The sequence below is a fragment of the Mustela erminea genome, chromosome 1 (genome assembly GCF_009829155.1).
Source record: "Mustela erminea isolate mMusErm1 chromosome 1, mMusErm1.Pri, whole genome shotgun sequence".
NCBI lineage: Eukaryota > Metazoa > Chordata > Mammalia > Carnivora > Mustelidae > Mustela > Mustela erminea.
The window spans coordinates 112,937,710-112,958,887 of record NC_045614.1 but is presented as its reverse complement, the minus strand read 5'-3'; the positions used below and the strand labels follow the sequence as shown (position 1 = coordinate 112,958,887).

The 21,178-nt window shown below is 38.0% G+C and overlaps 2 protein-coding genes across 5 annotated transcripts in view; one reads left to right on the top strand and one right to left on the bottom strand.

Annotated features, from left to right (window-relative positions):
- Positions 1–3,967, bottom strand: part of EHHADH (enoyl-CoA hydratase and 3-hydroxyacyl CoA dehydrogenase) — a 59,792-nt gene extending 55,825 nt beyond the window's left edge. Inside the window, exon 1 of the mRNA XM_032338511.1 lies at positions 3,499–3,967. Within this exon, the coding sequence (XP_032194402.1) occupies positions 3,499–3,554 (56 nt within the window). The 5' untranslated portion in view covers positions 3,555–3,967. The remainder of the gene's footprint in view (positions 1–3,498) is intronic.
- Positions 3,968–4,014: 47 nt separating this feature from the next.
- Positions 4,015–21,178, top strand: part of MAP3K13 (mitogen-activated protein kinase kinase kinase 13) — a 168,626-nt gene continuing 151,462 nt past the window's right edge. Inside the window, exons 1-3 of one of the 4 annotated variants that reach the window (XR_004284706.1) lie at positions 4,015–4,141; positions 6,229–6,355; positions 12,273–12,573. The gene's annotated coding sequence lies outside the window, so the exon portion shown is untranslated. The other 3 variants (XR_004284708.1, XM_032338398.1, XM_032338402.1) reach the window with 3 other exon arrangements.

Sequence of the window (21,178 nt, the reverse complement as noted above, 5' to 3'; positions counted from 1 at the left end):
CATTATATGATTTCATCTATAAATACTACAGTGCACTGCTGTTCGCTTTGGGATGCAAAGCAGTGCCTTTTGTATTCTCCCCCCAACGCAGTTCCTATCTGTTCTCTCATCTTTCCTTCATCATCACAGCTTTCAAGAGGAATTAAATAAAAGAAAAGGCAGTAGTGGTAAGAGATACAAGGGCCCAGAAAGAATCCTAAAATCCATTCAGTCCTTCACTCATTCAACAAACATTTTAGGCCTATCATCTCCTAGAGTCTTGGGATGCACAGTTGCTACTCTTACAGGTGGTTGGTCAGATAGGTGGTGCAATGATGTCTTGGTCAGGTGAACTGACAAGAAAGAGAAGAGAAGAGGAAAGGAGAGGAGAGGAGGGAAAGGAAAAGAGAAAAGAAAAGGAGAAAGAGAGGGAGGGAGGGAAGGATGGAGGGAGAGAGAAGAAAGGAGGAATGGGGGGAGAAGGAAAGAAGGAGGAAGGGAAGGGAAGGAAGAGGAAGACAAGGAGGGAGGAAAAGAAAGTATGTCATCTAGTGGTTACAGTGGGAAATATGCACTACTTTCTACTATACAGAACAAGATAAGGTTTACTCCAGACAGGACCTTAAAGAGGAAATTGAGGCCCAGAGAAGTGAAGTGATTTGTCTAGTCACATGGCTTGTTAATAGCAGAGGTAGGCATGTAACCCAAACGTTGACTCTAAGACCTATACCAGTATCTATGTAAATTGTGATTCAGACTCTTAAAAATGTAGTTCAAATGATTTTACATATGATTAAAACATATTTTTTGCATTTATTTTTGTCAAGTTATGGTATTTTGGTGGCAAAGGGGGAAAAGTGCATTGATTGAAAGAAGTAAATAGATGGACCTATGATAATATTAACACTGAATTGGGGCATCTGGGTGGCTCAGTGGGTTAAGCCGCTGCCTTCGGCTCAGGTCATGATCTCAGGGTCCTGGGATCGAGCCCCGCATCGGGCTCTCTGCTCAGCGGGGAGCCTGCTTCCCTCTCTCTCTCTCTGCCTGCCTCTCCGCCTACTTGTGATCTCTCTCTCTGTCAAATAAATAAATAAAATCTTAAAAAAAATATATTAACACTGAATTATTTTTCCATTAGAAGTTCTCCCTCAGAATGCCTGGGTGGCTCAGTCAGTTAAGCATCTGCCTTCGACTCAGGTCATGATCCCAGGGTCCTGGGATGGAGTACCACATCGGGCTCCTTGTTCAGCAGGGAGCCTGCTTCTCCCTCTGTTTGCCCCTCTCCCTGCTTGGGCTCTTTCTAATTTAAACAACCTTTGTTGACTATAACTTAAGGTATTTCTTCTCATTTCCTATCCATGCTTTGATTTTCCTTACTAAAGTACTATCGAATCCTTTAAAATACATATATATTCCAAAAAAAAAAAAAAAAAAAAAAAGAAAGAAAGAAAAAGAAAAGTTCTGCCCTCATGGGACACCTGGCTGGCTCAGTCAGTAGAGCATAAGACTCTTAATCTTGGAGTTTTAAGTCTGAGCTCCAAATTGGATGCAGAGATTATTTATTTATTTGTTACACTTAAAAAAAAAAGATTTTATTTCTTTGACAGAAACAGAGAGAGCACAAGCATGGGAAGCTGAAGGCAGAGGGAGAAGCAGGCTCCTGCTGAGCAAGGAGCCCGATGTGGGATTTGATCCCAGGACCTAAACCCAAGGTAGACATGTAACTGACTGACCCACCCAAGCACAAGGATGTAGAGATTATTTAAAAATAAAATCTTAAAAAAAAAAATTCTGCCTCCCTCACCATTTAGAAAGTTCCTCAAAAGCAGATTATCTTATTTATCTTTGTTGTTGTTGTTTAAGACTTATTGTAGAGAGAGAGAAAGCATGGGGGGGCAGAAAGAGAGAGAGAGAGTCTCAAGCAGATTGCCTACTGTGCATGGAGCCTGAAGCAGGGCTTAATCTCATGACCCGGAGATTATGACCTGAGCCAAAATCAAGAGTTGGATGCTCAACCAACTGAGCCACCCAGGCTCTTATTCATCTCTGTATATCCAGTGCCTGGCATGGTGTCTCTCCTAAATGAACAAAGGAGTGAATGGAATCAGGAGGTTGATATTCTAGAACCAATCAGTTCTAGATTCTAGTCAGAACTAATCATTGTAGACTCTAGTCAGTTCTCTACTGACTGCCACTGGCTAACTTTGTGACTTTCAGCAGATTATTTAATTCTTATTGTCCATAGATTCATGGGTATTAAGGAGGGCACGTATTGCATGGAGCACTGGGTGTGGTATATAAACAACGAATCTTGAAACACTGAAAAAATAAAATTAAATTACAGAAAAAAAGTCATCTTTTTAAATTCTAGAGTTGGAAGAAAACTTAAATTTCATCCATCCCAACTACATTATTCTATAGGGTCTATAGAATTACCTGATTATTTGGAACACAGACTTATTACCAATATTTGAATAATACCCACGCTAATACCCATGCTAGCTTTATCATATTCCTAGAACAAAGACTCCACAAAGATGGAGTCCCACATCTGGCTCCCTGCTTAGCGGAGAATCTTCTTCTTCCTCTGGCTCTCCCCCTGCTCATGCTCTCATTTGCGGGCGCTCTCTCTCTCTCAAATGAATAAATAAAAATTAAAAAAAAAAAAAGATTGTGTCACCTCATTGGTGATGCACTCAAGTCTTTCTGTTTACCCTTGGTTACTGCTTGGATTTGTTACTTATTGCCTCCAGACAGCTAAAACAGAAGATAGAGATCACAGGAGCTGATACTTAGCTCCTCAGTTCTGGGTAAATATAAGAAGTTTTCCAAAGGAGAGGGAGCTAAATCTATAGGAAATGCACTCAGCACTACCAGACTAGAATATTCAAATGATGATCAGATTCGTCCGTCTGCTAGGTTTCATTGCTCCTCTCTCCTGGACTGGGATTTTCCTAGTCCTTTTCACTTGAGAGTGAAGGTCATGAAAGTGAAACTGTTTTTACCTTATTAGCACCTTGAGGCAGATTTTGGGAATGGAAGGAGGTGGTGAGCATTAAGACTCCACTTTTGGTCCTAGCCCTGGCACCAGGACTTTCAGTAAGTTGCTTCTCTGGGTTCAATTTTCCTTACTTGTAAGATCAAGACGTTGACTAAATTATTATCTCTAAAGTTCTTTTTCACTTCTAACACTGTTAAGTTTTTTGTTGTAAGGATAAGACCTCAGCTCAGTTGGTCTCCTGTTTTTCCCTGGGTTAGCTTTCTTCCTGCCATAATTTATTATCTCCATGTTTTTGAGGACAGAGCCTGAGTTTTATTCACCTTTCTTCCAGTATCTAGCACAATAACCAAGCAGGTGGGTGACTTCAAGTAGGGTTGAAGTTGGTTCCTACACAAAATTCCATCTTTGGAGGAGCGCACACTTAAGAGGAAGGTACCAAGTACCATTAATCCCTTGATTGAAAGCTGAGGATACAACAGATAACTGGAAAACTGGTTCCAGCTTTCCTAACCACTTACCAGTTCCAACAGGAAATAAGAGAGTGCTTGTAATCCTCACTCATTGGGCGTTTCATCGTGCTGGAGCTTTCTGTGTTATCTCAAGCAACACACATACCAATGCTATGTTCTAGGTACTAGTATCATCTCTGTTTCACAAAGAAACGGGCACAGAAAGGTTAAGTAACTTGCCAAGGTAACACCCGTACAGGTGAGAAGCAGCGTTCGAAACTAGACAGTACAACCTCAGAGCCCGCACTCCAGAGCACTCCACTGAGCTGAAAAATTGGAAAAATCACAAGAACATTCTTGGGTTCGAGGCATGGAGGGAGCAGAGGGTAGTGACTGCAGAAGCCGGCACACCAGTCTGAAAAGCAAAAGATGAACTTCGAGAGGTACTACGTAGCCGTTAAGGAAGGCAGGGGTAAAAGAACCCTATTAACAAAAGCTGGAGCACCCCTGGATACCCGGTGAACCGAGGAGGCCGCCGGAAGTGACGTCACTGAGGGCGGGACGGTAAGCGGGACTACAGAGCCCTGCGGAATTTCGGCCGGAGGTGATGCACAGGAAGTTACGCCCTGGAGGCGGTACCAGGTAATGGAGGGCGTCGCGATGGGCGGGGCGTCGCGTCTGTGGTCATCCTGGAACCTCGGATCCCGGGCAGGTAACGTGCTGGTTAAACTTGGACCGGGTCTAGGGTGGCGGTTGGTGTTGGTGGCTCAGGTAGTTCGGGCAGGGAGAGATGGATCTCGCCTTAGGTTGAAGAAGAGTCTTCTTGGCGTGGGACTCTCTGGGGAAGGTGGGGTACAGGGAACTTTGGGAACGGGGTCGTGAGGACCAAGGCCGTCGAGGAGGTACCGGGTTGAGACTTCCGGTAGTCGGTCATGGCTGGAGTTGGTGGGCTCCTGAGCCTTGGTGCTCTGGGGTGAAAGGTGGAGACTGGGCGTTGAGATGAGCGGACCTCGAGTTCATTTCTTACCTGCTCCAACCCCCGCCTCTGTTCCGCTAATAGGGGACAGGTACTTCATCTCTTAATCCAGGACGGTGCCTTACCACTATTAGGCATTCTTTACATGTTGTTGAATGAATGAGTTATTCAATATGAACGCACGAACCAGATTCTCGATCAGCAGGGGGAACTTCTCCCGAACTTCAGGATCTCTACCTGAGTGTAGAAGTGACTTCAACTTATGAGGGTGCTGGGGGAGTAGAGATTGAAAACACTGTTGTTGTTTTGTGAGATTATTGAAATTTATAAATTTGTTTTTATTATTTTTGATGGTGGGGGTAGAGGATAAAGCGATTAATTGAGTTTCTTTCAGATTCCTTTACTTTTCTGGGAGGAACTTCCAGGTAATAATGGGGGGAGGAATGATAAGCTACAGTTGTAGCACTGAGCTTCTAATTAGTGATCGAAGTGTTTCCTTTTCAGCAATATGAACTTGCTTTCTATTTTCTTCATGTTTTCTTTCTTGTATTGTAGTGCTTCTTGCATTTGAGAAATAAATGATTTCTTAACAAAGACGAAATTAATTTTTTTTAAAGATTTTATTTATTTATTTGACAGACAGAGATTACAAGTAGACAGAGAAGCAGGCAGAGAGAGGAAGGGAAGCAGGCCCCCCGCTGAGCAGAGAGCCCGATGTGGGACTCGATCCCAGGACCCTGAGATCATGACCTGAGCTGAAGGCAGCGGCTTAACCCACTGAGCCACCCAGGCGCCCCAAAGACGAAATTAATTTATAAAAATCCAGTCAGAGGTTTCACCTGGTGTGTTCAGATAGCATAAACTACTTACACAGACATGTAGGAGGCCTGCAAAAGAATGAATCCCTGAAGATTAAATTGTCTTTTTGTAAAATATTTGTTTAGATGTCTTAGATGAAGAGTGGCCATAGAACTAACGAACAAGTGCTGTAACTGATTGGTTTTGATTGTCAAGTGGAAAAAAGTGCAGAGGACAGACTATCAGGCTGTGTAATGGGATCTGGGCATGAATCATTATCTGGATGCAGTGATTTTGTGTATGGGCTTTGTGCTATCTAATGAGATAGTAGCTCCTAAGAGGTTCTAGAATCTTTTATAGACTGGATGTAATAGAGTAGAAAAACCTGAATTTATGCTTTTGTTTGTTGTTACAAAGAAGAAACTAGTAAGCATTTTTAGATTTAATAACCCAAGGGTCATCTGGCTGCCTCATTCTGTGGAGCATTTGACTCCTGATCTTGGGGTTGTGGGTTCAAGCCCCACCTTAGGTGTAGATATTTCTTAAAAAATAAAATCTTTAAAGAAGAAAAATCCAAGAGGTTTTTAAAAATAGTCTGAAAAAAAACCAGGAAGTAGACATGTAAATACATTATTGTAGTCATTTAAATTTGAAAAGTTTGCCTGCCTTTAAAATTCGTTTTCCCCGTTTCTGGTAAGTGTTGTTATCCAAATCATTCCCATCTTTACAAGCTCTTACTGTGGTGCCACGTTTAGAATGCATAGAAATAGAGTACAAAGCAGTGTTTCGAGATTGTCTAGATTTTGTTAGTAGTAATGTTTTACTTAAAAATAAAGTATAATTTTGCTACCTCATTCTGCTGTTCAATGTCATCTCCACCAATTTTGTGTATCTAAAAGTCTATATTCATAATAATAACTATAATTAATAGTATATATTATAATAATAACTATAATAATTATAGTTCATAATTAGTATCTAAATGGTAACTTAGGTGTGTGCATTGACATTCTTGAGGTTTTCAGTTTTGCAGAACACTGATATCTATGGACTCTAATATGGACTTCATTTAAAGAAATCTACGGACCATTAATGGACAAAAACATGAATCAATTTATGTTGTGGCATTCAAATCGTAGCACTTTGCGAAAGGTAAGTTGTTGACTCTGTTTTATGTTAGGTGAGAAATAGAACAGCCTTGGATTGGTCTAGGAAATTTGGGGATTGTAATTGAAAAATACAGAACAAGTCTTCAAATTATGTTTTAATCTGGATCTTCCAAAGAGAGGTTTGTTCTGTATATATGAGGTAGTTATTACTGTTTCCTTGTAAGATTGGTCAGAAATTAAAGAGATTGGGAAGTTATATTACTCTTGGACGATTACTGCTCTGTTCTCTCTTTTTGGGGGAGCTTTCCTTTCAACACGTTAGAACCTGGTAGAATATATCAGCCCGTGGATACCCTGTAGGAATGGGACTTCAGATACTCATTTAAATCATCTCACATCTGAGTTTGGCTGTGATAATATATGTACCAAATCTTGTGGCCGATTTTACTTTATATGTTAGGTTAAAGCAAGGAAAAAAGTTTAAAAAATGTCTTCTTTCTTTCTTTATGCTACTTTATTTATGCTATTTTCCTTTCTTTTCTTTTAAAACATCACTTATGGGATTCATTCTACAGGTCTTTTATCTTTCTGTCCCGGGGGGTAAATTTTCTTTCTTTCCTATTTTACCTTAGGAGTTTGTTAGTTTTCAGTCTTTAACTTATAACTTTGTGATAATGTTTGGCACCTCTTCATCACTAAGCATTATATTTGTAGATTTTTCCAGTCTCCTTTATAGAGACACTGGCTTCTTGTTTAGAATTTGCTCAATTCCAAAACCAGTTAGTACTTCTAGGAATTCATCTCTTAGATATATTTGCGCCTGCACACAAAAATTTGTATATAAAGATAGCATTACTATATTATTTTAAATTAAGAAGCAGACAAACTAGGGGTAACCTAAACATCCCTCACCAGAGATCTGATTAAATATATGCCTTCTTGCAATGTAGTACTTTACAACTCTTAGAAAGAACGAAGCTAATCCATAGACAGAGGTATGGCAAAATCTGATATATTGTTAACTGAGAAAAACAATATAGAACTCTTTTCATATGTTTTCATAAGCATATGTTTATATATATACGTGCAAAATTTCTTCAGAATTTGTATGAGGAACTATAGATAGGTACTTCTGGTGAATGAGATTATAAGTCTATCGTAAGAAGATGACTCCTATTTTTTCTGTGTACTCTTTCTGGTGGGCTGAATTTTTAACCATGAACATGTTTTTATAACACTAGGGAACAAACAAATGATAAGGCTTGAGGTTAATTTGAGAACTGTGGAGCCCACAGCTATTCTTTATGACTTTTGTCCTTATAACTATTTATACTGTTCAGAGGGAATGGGGTTGTATAAGTGAGTGAAGTTTTTGCCAGATTGGAATGGAAGATTTGGTGACATTGTAATAGGTTTTTGGATTACATTCTTATGAATAAACTAAGTGCTTAGTGCTGCTGAATTTAATACTCATATGCAATCATAGCATGTTACTGACCTCCCTAGGTAATATGGATATTGTCTTTGTTTGCAGGCTAGGTTTCTGTTGTGTTGGCATGGTTCTGAGCTCCTCAGTATTACTGAATGTGATGAACTTTGTTTTATTTGAATTGCTGTTGAGGGTCTCTACTCTTTAAATAAGTCTTAGTTATTATTTCACTTTGTTCTTGATATTTAGTGTTGGCTTAAAACATTTCAAAGAATGGCTTATTCTCTCTGTTAGCAAAATCAGTAAACCAGAAAGATCCTTTAGATACGTATGGCTAATCTCATTCTGTATTGAGAATAATGCTTTGAAGTGGCTGATTATTTGCCATGGGACTCTGCAAAAATTTCTTGTGGCTTTTACTTCTCTAGCCATCTTTATCTTTCCACACTTTCCTTTTGGGAAATTTGGAAAAATAGTAATAGGTGAATAGAAGAAATTTAAAGATACAGTAATCTTTGTTCATTAGTAATGGGATTTTATTTGAAACTTGCTTGAGAATAAGTTTTGTAAGATACATACCTTTATGATACCACTGATTGTGTATCTTATGAAAATAAAAAGGCCATTTATCTGGGGGCTGAGTAATGATTAATAGAATAGAACCAATTATAGTATGTCTGGTAATACAATAGAAAGGAGCACATTGACATAAAAGTTACATAGAATTGGGGAAGATACATGTAGATGTGTGTGTGTGTGTCTATGCATATAAATATGTATTTATAAAATGTGTGTGTATATATATGTGTATATATATATATATTCTTTTACATATAATATATGTAAAATTTTCTGGAAAACCAAAAGTTCCATATAGGAAGATATCCAGTTAGCACAGGAAGAAAAAAAATGTCAGAATTTTAAGACCTTAGAGCTGGGCCTATCAAGGGCTAATTTATGATTATGAGAGCAGCTTAAAGTATTTTGGACGTTTTAAGATCATTCACAGGTTCAAGTGATAGGAAGGTAGATGGAAGACTGAGAGAAAATTAAAATCTAGCAAATATATAAGATTATGATTGAGGGTATCCTTTAAGATTCTGGTTGGTGTTATTATTTTGGGGAGGAGAAAAAAAAGGGAACTCAAAAATGTATTCCTGTTCAGTTTGAATTTGAACGAGGACCACAAGTTTTTCCTAGCTTTCCAATTGTGTATGACCAAGATGGATAAACTAGATCCATTAACTTATACAACATTATTCTACAAAAACTGATTTGATCATTAGATATACCTCGAAGAATAAGAGAACTATTTTTAACCAGTTTTGTGATTCTGTAAAAGGGTCACTGTGGTGATCAAGACTGAGGGGACTGGGACTATTTTGTTGAGAAGATAGAAGACTTTGGAAGAGTTGGAAAAGCTGTAGGAAGCACACTTGTTGTCTGTTAGTTGAGGCCAAATGAGAGAAGGTATAGAACCAGTGAGCAGGGGAGCCTCTGTGTCCAGAGGCAGTGAACTTTGGGTCATTAGGGCTGCTAAAGCAGAATTGGAACATCAATTGGAATGTTGTAGAGGGAATTTCTTATTGTATGGGAGATGGTACTAGATTATTGTAAAGGTTCCTTTCAAATCCTAAAATTTTTTTATACTGCAGTGAAGTATTTATTACATTATGGGTACACATTCTGTTATCAGTGTATTTAAATACTGATCCCTAACTTATCCACTCATCATTTATCCACCAATCTCAACTTACCTGTAACCAGGAAGTAAATTTAAAAATTACCTAAGCTTTGGGGAGGGTATGTGCTTTGGTGAGTGCTGTGAAGTGTGTAAATCTGGCGATTCACAGACCTGTACCCCTGGGGATAAAAATATATGTTTATAAAAAATAAAAAATTAAAAAAAAATTACCTGAGCTCCCAAATTAAAAGACACAAAACCCATATGCTTTCTTTTAGGTCCTTACTCAGTTTATTGACTCTTTTAAAAGATTTTTTTTTTTTTTTAAGACTTTATTCATTTGACAGAGAGAAAGAGAGCACAGGTAGGGAGAGCAAGAGGCAGAGGAGAGGGAGAGGCAGGTTCCTTGCCGAGCAGGGAGCCAGATGCAGGGCTCGATCCCAGGACCCTGGGATCATGACCTGAGCCAAAGGCAGATGTTTCATCAACTGAGCCACCTAGGCGCCCCTCTAATAGGCTTAATTAACTGGTATCTAACTCCACAGTATACTAGAAGTAGCAGATTATAAGTAGACTGAGTTCTAATGTAAGTTTAATATATATTAATGCTAATAATGGTTTTGGCATGCTTAAGCAACCTTTTTTATTATTATTATAAGTGATTCATGTCCATGATAAAAATTAGAATATAGAAATATATTTTGGGGTGATGTGTGTATATATGTTATATATATAATATATATATGTATAATATATGTATGATATAATATATATATATATCTCACCAGAAGAGAATTAAAGTTACCTATATTTCCTTACCACTATTAATATTTTAGTGGCGTGCTTTATTTTTAACTTCTTGACATTCCTGCAGGATATTACTTCTGAGTGGTGACTGCTGAAACTGATTCTACATTACTCATGTTTGGAAACTTAAATTAGTCACTATACTTTCTTTTTTTTTTAAAGATTTTATTTATTTATTTGACAGACAGAGATCACAAGTAGGCAGAGAGGCAGGCAGAGAGAGAGAGGAGGAAGCAGGCTCCCTGCTGAGCAGAGAGCCGGATGTGGGGCTCGATCCCAGGACTCTGGGATCATGACCTGAGCCGAAGGCAGAGGCTTTAACCCACTGAGCCACCCAGGCGCCCTAGTTACTATACTTTCTGATCAGAATATCAGAAAGTGAAAGATTATGACACGGCACAGCATTGACTTGAAAAAAACCTTAGTCCTGGTCAATTTTGTTGCATTGAAACCAGTTTTATAGATTAGTGGGCATAGGTTGATATTCTGGAGCCAAAGGAGTTTGAATCCTAATTCCACTATTTACTAGCCATGTAAACTACCAGAATTTCTTAATTTCTGTGTGCCTCAGTTTCTTCATTTATAAATTGAGGATAATGATAATATCAAAATCACAGGATTGTTATGAGGATTATTAATTAATCTATGTAAAATGCTTAGAGCTGTGCCTACCACAAAGTTTAGACTCAGTATATGTTACTTGCTATTGTATTATTTTTAATTTTTTTAAGGAATTTATTTATATTATTTTTTTAAAGGAAAAATTTTTTTAAAAGATTTTATTTATTTATTTGACAGACTGAGAGAGATCACAAGTAGGCAGAGAGGCAGGCAGAGAGAGAGGGAGAAGCAGGCTCCCCGCTGAGCAGAGAACCTGATGCAGGGCTGGGTCCCAGGACCCTGGGATCATGATCTGAGCCAAAGGCAGAGGCTTTAACCCACTGAGCCACCCAGGTGCCCCTAAGATTTATTTATTTTAGAGAGCGAGGTAGTGCACATGGGGAAAGGGGCAGAGGGAGAGAATCACCAAGCAGACTTCCGGATGAACGTGGAGCCCAATGTGGGGCTCAATTTCACGACCCATGAAGTCATGACCTTGAGCCTAAATCAAGAGTTGGTTGCCCAAATGACTGAGTCCCCTAAGCACCCCATTATTATTAATTTTTAAAAACTTAAGGTTTTCTTGAAAAAAGGCAGGCTTATAGGCATACATAAAATAAAAAGAAACAAGTCAGAATGAGCACAAAAGTAGGCAGTGAGATTTAGTATATTTATTTCATAAAAAACTGTAAAGTGGGGGTGCCTGGGTGGCTCAGTGGGTTAAAGCCTCTGCCTTTGGCTCAGGTCATGGTGCCCCCGTCCTGGGATCGAGCCCCTGCATCGGGCTCTTTGCTCTACGGAGAGCCTGCTTCCTCCCCTCTCTGCCTGTCTCCCTGCCTGTTTATGATCTCTCTCTCTGTCAAATAAATAAATAAAATCTTAAAAAAAAACAACAACAACTGTAAAGTGGTCTGAATTTTTCCATCATAAGTCTTTGTTGACTTTTCTCCCGTGTTAAATATTTTCAGACCATAATATTCCTATTTCAGTTTCTTTCTCTACCCCACAAAATCAACTTTATTTTATACTTTCTCTTCCAACAAATATTTGGCCATGCTTTCAAAGTTCAAAAGCCCTCTAAGACAACCGAATATCGTGGATAGTGATCAGAGAGATTCTGGATATTATCATTAAATCAGTTTCTCTGATTACAGCCTAGGTGGTTCTGTAAGAAGTTTGAATTCTGCAGTTTAAAGCAAATATTAATCAAAAAGATAAGCCAGTAAACGTACTAAGCTATTCTGTACACTCTGTCTTTTAAAATCTTTGTTTCCTTTTCTTTTTCTTATTTCATTTTGGTTTTCTCTTTCTGTTCTTTCAGCATGGTATCTGGTAGTCTGATTAATTATTGGCCAAAGAGTTAAAGCTTTTCAAAACCTTTAAAAAATTTTATTAGACTTGCTGGTAGAATTTTTTTGTATGTTTTGTTTTGTTTTAAAGCATCAAGTACAAGCTTTTGAAGACCCTGGGGCCTACCATCATTATGCATTCAAGATTTGAGTTTGAATAACTTCATCAAGACTTAGATCCTCTTCAAAAGCCTCAAGTCTCATCTGCATTAAAGCTCTCCATTGAACCCTCTCACAAAAGTAAAAGCTTACAGGGACTAAAATCCACTAAAACATTCCATTTTATATCCTTTCTTCTGATTTCTCTTCAATTCCCTTGGCCTTTAGGGCCTTTCATATTGTTTAAGATCCTTTAGATCAGAGCCAAGGAATAAGTGCATTCCAAAAGAATAGATGTCCTGTGGCCATAAGTTTTCATTGGTAGAGAAGTGTAAACTTGGTATGATAAGTTTACAGTCAGGTCTTTTGTTGTAGCCTATAAAAACTTGAATCAACAGTAAGAAATGAGAATGAAGTAGTAAAAATATCTGAGGTCAGATTATAACATCAGTGGTTTAGAGAAAAGAGCCCTCTACCTAAAAGTTAGTGGTTCTTATTGTCTGCCTGAGAAGGTCACATAACTTCTCTGCACCTTAATTTCATCTGTAAAGTAAATCTGATATTATTTCCCCTGCCTACCTCACAGGGTTGTTGTGAGGGTCAAATGAAACAATATATGTAAAAAGGACATTTATTTAAAATGTGCGGTATAGACACAGAGTCCTGTTATAAGTCATTTCCTCTGCTCTCAGGTGTGGGAAGGTAGATGATTTAAGCACACTGAGCGAGCACCTTGTCTAGGCTGGATACATGGAAACAAGGCTGTGTTAATTTTTGTTTTTTCTGAGTATACAGAGTATTTTTGTGGGCTAATTCTAAGAAGGATGAAGACTATACATTTCCCTAAAAATTTAAGTTGGCATTTATACTGCTCTAGAGCAATTATATGCTGTAATTGTGTTCATGGCTTGCAACCTTTGTTTACTAAGTTGTGACCAGCATTTTTTTTTAAATGAAGAAGTGTAGAGCAGAACATTTCATACTGCATCCCACCTGGTAAGAGTGAGTGTGTTGTAGTTATATGTATGTGTGAATGTGTGTGTGTTTGTATTTATGTACTTGGTCATTAAATAAAATGCATTTTTTTTCCTATGAGTTGCAGTTGCTGATCCAGGTGTGTTACTTTAGTACTAATGCTTTCCTATGCATCTGGGTTCTTAGGAGACTGTTTCTTTTCACTTCATACCACTACTGCTTGTGACAAAGGAATTGACAGTAAATATCAGTTTGACTTCTGGTCTCATTGGTGAGATTTTGTAATTTCAGAGCATAGAGAAAGCCACTGGGCCTCTGAGTATTTTATTTAGTATCTAATAACCATCCACTTTGATGCCCAGACTATTAAAACATGTCAGGTTGGTTCAACCTCATAATAGTAGAAAGATTCTATCAAATGTTTTTTCTTTTAACTTTTTTTTTTTTTTTTTTGCTTTTATCTCTCTTACCTCATGAGAAAAAACCCCACTCACTTGCAAAAAATCCCATTTAGTTTAGTAATGTTTGAGGACTCTGTGGAGAATGGCTATAGAGAATATAGTTAGCATGACCAGGAGTTTGATGATCTCTAGGAGAGAAAATGCCAGTTTTTCTTTCTTTGAGTAACTGAATTTATCTTTAATGATTTAAGATAAATAAGTCACTGGTATTAACTTATTCAACTGTTTTCCCAAAAAAAGATATCCACCTTTTTGGTGACAGCATTGGTTAGGAATAAGTGGCTTTTCTAGTGTCCACGAACAAGAGGGAATGGCTACTTCCATGGGTTTTACATTTGAATTCATTGGTGAAGAACTAATTCTTCAGTGCTGTAGAATACTGAAAATTTGTATTTGGTGCCTTGGGATTACTTACATAAGCTTCGATGGAATGCTGTAGAACATACTGATGTCCCTTGCTGACAAATTATATAAATCTATATAGTACTAACAACATGAATGTTTACCAGAAGATTTCAGAGGTAGAATCCAACTGGTTCATTTTTCTGAGCAGCCATAGCCAAGGTTCATACATTGGTGGAAACAGAACAAATTGCATAAATTGTGCAAATTGAGGCTCTTTTGTGTATGACAATTGGCAGTGATGGCATAAAGGATTATCAGCATATACAATCAACTTTTTTTGTCCCTCCCCCCAGAAGAAGCACAATGGTATCTTCCTTCCCTTGGTGAAAAAGATAGATCCGTCTATCCAGAAAGGTCAAGAAAAGTGGTTAGGCAACCTCAGCTATTCTGGACCTTCTTTCCCACCTCTCATGACTCTAACCCATCATCACATTCTGTCTTTCCTACCTCCTAAGTATCTTTTCAAGCTATCCATGTCCTTCTTTACACTACTGTTAATCTTGCCCCCACTTCTACGAAAGCTGCCAACTGACCTCTTGTACTTACTCCTTCCTCCTCTAAGCTCATTGCTTTAGAGTCATCTTAATGACATCTTAATCGTCTTGAGCTCCTGCTTTAAACTGTTGGTATCTTATTGCCCTTAGAATTCAACCCCAACGCTTCAGGCATTGTTCTTTGCCTACTTAATTAACTCCAGCTACAGTGGTCTTCAATTCCCTGAAGATACCTTTTTTGGCGGAGTTGGCGGGGGTGGTCTTCAGTGATTTTTGCAGGTACTTTCTGCTTGGGAGTGTTCTTGTCCCTGTTATCCCTTTTAACTTGCTCCTACTTATATTTCCAATCTCACTTTAAATATCTTTTTCTTCCAAGAAGCCTTCCCCTATAGCCCAGACTAGATTAGACTTCCTAAATTTTTTTTCCAGAATCACCCAGCTGTCATATCCTATGTAGTTGTAATTATTTGCTTAATCATTTGTTAATACTCTCACCCATAACAATAAAGTTGGACTGATGTGTCTCTTATTTGCCACTATATTCCCAGTGCTTAGGAAAATCCTAGTAAATAGTATTCAGTAAATATTTGCAGACTAATGCTTCTCTTTTCATTTAGACATTTTAGGTACTGTACATTCTTCTAGATTATGTAACTTCTCTTCAGAACTTTCTAGTTGCTTCTCATCTCATTCCATATATAAGCCAAAGTCCTTATGATGGTCTCTAGGGCCTTACCTGATCTGCCTTTACTCTCCCCTCATCTCTGGATCATCTGACTGTCCACCCCAGCCACTCCAGTCTCCTAGCTTATCCTCAGAACCTCAAATTTCTCATCTGCCTTGGGAATTTTGTGCTTGATATTCCCTATGCCTGATAGGCTCTTGCTTTAGATATCTCTGTGGTTTAATCCCTCATCTTCAGATCCTTCCAACCATGATTTGTCACCTCAGTAAGGGGGGGGCTCTCTCTGATCACCTTATTTAAAATTGTAACCTTATCACCATTCCATGGCATTTCTGTTTCCTTTCCCTGCTTTATTTTTCTCATGGTCCTTACCTCTGACTGACATAATATTCACCCTTGTTTTCTCTAGCACCCAGAACAGTGCTTGACACATGGTAGGTACTTAGAACATATTTATTAAATGAATGAATTCAACTTGTATTCACAGGTACATATATGGGACAATAAGACCTATAACCCATTATTGGGACTTAAGGTTTTTAAATGATTTTAAAAGATGAGTTTTTTAAATGATTTTAAAAGGTTTTAAAATGATTTTAAAAGGTAAGTTTATATCTTATGCTGTTCTAAAAAATATTTGAAGTAGCTTCTAGAACGCATATGGTACAATGAGATGAAGACATGAAGAGAACAAAAGAAAGAGAATGTCTAGTAACATTAAACAGAATAAAATTAAGACATAGACTATCCTCCATAGTGGCTGGCTAAAGGCAGGTTGAAATTTGCTTTGTTAAAGAATTAACCTGCTCAGAAATGATCACTGGACCTTTGTTCTATGGTACAGGTCATCACAGACAGTTGAGTCTTACATAGAAATGCAGAAAACCTATTCACTTTAACTACAGGAAGTCATGAAATGACTGTTCTACAAAGAATTTGCTATGTGTATAAGGAAATTCTCTCTTGGTATAAAACATGAATAGTTTATGAGTAGTCTATTCATATTCAAGCCTCTGCTACATCTGAGAGATGACAGTCATGGCTGACCGCCACTACTTACATTGTGTACAGGACATTTACAAGGTTGTTTCAAACATAGTAATGGAATATTTTTTAAAAGTTTGCTGTCGGGGCACCTGGGCGACTCAGTCATTAAGTGCCTGCCTTCTGCTCAGGTCATGATCCCAGGATCCTGGAATCAAGCCCAGCATCAGGCTCCCTTCTTGGTGGGAAGCCTGCTTCTCCCACTCCCCCTGCTTGTGTTCCTGCTGTATCTCTTTCTATGTCAAATAAATGAATAAAATCTTAAAAAAAAAAAAAAGTCCACTGTCAGAGATACCAACTAGGACATTCATTACTCTATAGTTTCTCTGACTCTAATCACAAGATGATATGAGATTCCAGTGGTTGTGGCCTCCTTTTAGAGAAGGGCAACTTAGAAATAGAGTTTTCATCCCACAGTATATATATAGATCAGATTGTTATGTCATACACTTTAACCAATGCAAGGTTATATCCAATTATATCAATAAAATTGGGGAAAAAAGAGTTATACAATCAATAACTGAATTGGGGTGAAGGATTGGGAGTAAAGCAGGTGAATTAGATTTCAAGAACTCTCAGCAATATAGTAATAGAATGAGAGCTACCTTGTGCGCGGTGTGTTTGTGAAGTTAAATGGGACATTATACAGTACCTGCCTTTGTGCTCATGGGAATGTATGCTTTCCTAATTTTGTCCTGTCTTCTTCATTTAAAACTGAGTCAGAAGTGTGGAATTCCCTGCAGGTCAGAGAGAAAGCAGGGATGTGGGTGGGCGTGGACTGCAGGCCTTGGGGTTAACTGCAGCACTTCTTTCAACAGAGCTGGTATTTTGAAGCAAAAGATGAAACTATTTAGCTAGGTGGGGCTCTACTAGCAAAATGTGTTCTTGTTTGAATTTTCTTTCTTTTTTTTCTCTGATCTGGAGATAAACAATGCTTTTTGAAGTAAAATCGTCCTTCCTGACCTATTTTTTAGGATTGGGAGAGGAGATCTAAACAACATTAGACTTTCAAAGAAATAAGGAAAATGTGTATTTTAAAAAAATCATTTATGTTCTACATATTTCAAAGAAAGAATATGAGGAGACATAAGAAAACCACAGAACAGCTCCTCTAAAGGAAAAGTGATTTTTATCAAAAGCATTGTATAGAACATGTGGCTGATTAATGATCATATTGGGTTATGTTTAATCTACAAATCTACATTATTCTAACAAACATGTATTAATTGAGTGTACTTTACATATTTATTTGCTGGAACTTTAGATTAATTTTTAAAGAAATCAGGTTTCTTCATTTTGACATTTAATGAGCTACAGAAAACCTAAGAACAGACAGAACCATCCTTGTAAAAAATAATGCAAAGGTCATCATATCTTCTAGCATGCAATGGTATAGAAGCAGAAAGATCTTGTTTTCGGTAAGTGTTGAAGTGACAGAAAGAAAATATCCTCTAACTTCTTTGCTGACACGAAATTATTTTGTTACAGTGAGGACAAAGAATATGTCCACACTTTCGGAATTTCCCAAATGATGTCAGTCAGAATGCCTGACACAACTAAAAGAGACTCAGTAACCCAAAAGGGTTCTGAATTGACAGAAGTTTGGAAAATTTTGCATTATTTTTGAAAATTTATAATGCGAATTAGTATTTTCCAGACTTATGTGTGGCCAGAACTCTTTTTTACCCAGAAAATCTTAATAACCCTGGGAATTGTGTTTTAGGAAATGTTCTTCCTGATTTAAAAATAAATATATACTGGGACGCCTGGGTGGCTCAGTTGGTTGGGCAGCTGCCTTCGGCTCAGGTCATGATCCCAGCGTCCTGGGATCGAGTCCCACATCGGGCTCCTTGCTCAGCAGGGAGCCTGCTTCTCCCTCTGACTCTGCCTGCCATTCTGTCTGCCTGTGCTCGCTCTCTCCCGCCTCTCTCTCTGATAAATAAATAAAATCTTAAAAATAAATAAATAAATAAAATAAAAATAAATATATACAGATGTATTCTCATGCATAATATATTCTACAACAGTATTTGATATACTTTAAGTAAATAAATCTTGATTATCAATAAAATTCTTATCCAATATCTCTTGGTGAAGGTAGATGTTAAAACTATTCCAAAATTGGTACATATGTACCAAATTGAATGTGTCGTTAAATAATTTGTGCAGTATTGACATAGATAATCACTTTACTTTTCTGGAAATAGGTTATTTGGTCTCTTGGCAAAAATATCACAGCCTTTGGGCGTTCTTCCTTCTCTGACTATTCCTTCAAGTCTTCTCAGTTGGTTTCTCCTCATTTTCTTGACCTTTAAACACTGGAGTGCCCTAGGAACCCAATCCTATGACCTTATTTTTTTTCTACCTAGACTCATTTCTCTTGATGATCTTACTACTCTCAAGGCTTTAATACCATCTTTACTTGAAAATCTTTATCTCCAGCTTAGGCCTTTCCTCTGAACACCAGACTTGTACATTTAACTGCCAACTTAACATTTCCATTTATATGCCTAATATTCATCTCAAACTTAACATCTTCAAAATTGAACTCCTAATCTTCCTTCCTATTAAACTTTTTAGTTTTTCCATCTCAGTAACAGAAAATTATTTTGTGGAGGTTTTTTACATCATTATTCATCAGAGGTATTGTGTGGTTTTCTTATAGTATCTTTGCCTCATTTCAATATTAGGGAAATGCTGGCTTCATGAGTCTGCAATTTTTTGGAGGAGTTTGAAGATTGGTGTTAATTCTTTGAATATTTGGTAGAATTCTTAAGGGAAGCCATATTGTCCTGGGTGTTTATCTTTTGGGAAGTTTATGATTATTGATTTAATGTCCTTACTAATTACAGGTCTGTTCAGATTTTCTGTTTATTTAAGATTCAGTCTTGATAAATTACATGTTTCCATTTCTTTTTTCTGTTCTTTTTTTTTTTTGGTGCAAATCGGTGGGTTTATTAAAGCATGGGGGCAGATAATCCAACGTGTTGGTGTCTAATTGTTCACAGTACTCTTCTGATTTTTTTTATTTTGGGGTATCAGTTGTGATGTCTCTACTTTCATTTTGTATTTTTGTTATTTGAGTCTTCTCTTTTTTCTTTCTTTAAGATTTTATTTACTTATTTGACAGAGAGGGACAGCGAGAGAGGGAACACAAGCAGGGTAAGCAGGAGAGGGAGAAGCAGGCTCCCCACCAATCAGGGAGCCCAATGTGGGACTTTATCCCAGAACCCCAGGATCATGACCTGAGCTGAAAGCAGGTGCTCAACTACTGAGCCACCCAGGTGCCCCTCTCTTTTTTCTTTGTGTAGCTAAGATGTGCCAATTTTGTTGATCTTTTAAAAAAATCAGCTCTTCATTTCAGTGATTTTTAAAAATTTTTATATTGTCTATTTTATTACTGCACTAATTTGTATTGTTTCCTTCCTTCTGTTAACTCGGTTTATTTATTTTTTATTTTTTTAAAAGATTTTATTCACAGAGAGAGAGAGAGAGAGAGAGAGCACAAGCAGGGGGAGCCGCAGGCAGGGGGAGAGGGAGAAGCAGATTCCCCGCTGAGTAGGGAGCCTGACACGGGACTCAATCCCAGGACCTTGGGATCATGACCTGAGCTAAAGACAGATGCCAAACCAACTGAGCCACCCAGGTGCCCTTGCTAACTGGGTTTAATTTGTTCTTGTCCTAGTTCTTTGAGGTGTAAAGTGAAGTTTTTGTGTTTTTTTAAAATATTTTATTTATTTATTTGATAGACAGATTACAAGTAGTCAAAAGGCAGGCAGGGAGAGAGGAGGAGGCGGGCCCGCTGAGCAGAGAGCCTGATGCGGGGCTCGATACCAGGACCCTGAGACTATGACCTGAGCCAAAGGCAGAGGCTTTAACCCACCGAGCCACCCAGGCGCCCCTAAAGTGGAGTTAATGATTTGAGATCTTCCTTCCTTCCTCCCTTCCTTTCTTTCCTTCCTCCCTTCTTCTGTCCATTCTTTCCTCCCTCCCTTCCTTCTTTCCTTCCTCCTTCCTTCCTTCCTCCTGTAGGCTCCACACCCAGCATGAAGCCCAATACAGGGCTTGAACTCACAACCTTGAGATCAAGACCTGAGCTGATATCAAGAGTCTGATGCCTAACTGAGCCATCTGGGCACCCAAGATCTTTCTTCTCTTTTAATGAGGGCATTTACTGCTGTAAACTCCATTATTAGTACTGCTTTTGTGCATCCCATAAATTTTGGTATGTTGTGTTTCTGTTTCCATTTGTCCCAAAATATTTCCTAATTTCTCATGTGATTTGTTTTCTTTGTCCCATGGTTGAGAGTGTGTTGTTTAATTTCCACATATTTGTGAATTTTCCCATTTGTTTTGGTTCTTTTCTATACTTTCTTTGTTGATACTCTTGTTCATGCACCATTTTCCTAATTTCCTTTAGTTAGCTGTGCTTTCTCTTAGCACATTGAACATCTTTAAGATGATTGTTTTGCATTGTTTGTCAGGTAATTCATGAACTTTCATTCCTTTTGGGTCAGTTTTTGGAGGTTTGTTTTGTTCCTTTGACTGGGCCATGTTTCCCTATTTCTTCATTTGCCTTATTTATTTTGCTGGAATTTGTGCATTCAGAAAAACAACCACCTTTCTCATTTCTGTGGACTGGGTTCAACAGGGGAAGACCTTCATGAATTAACCTTATTAAAGATTCTGAGGACTTCTCAAACCCAGTAAAGACATGTGCTTTCTCTGGGCCTGTGTATGTGCCTTCCCAATTTGAGTTCTCCAGTTGCTTTTATAGGAGTTGGTCATCATTTGCTCCCTCTGGTGTTCCTCAGGGAGACTGCAGGTTTTCTGG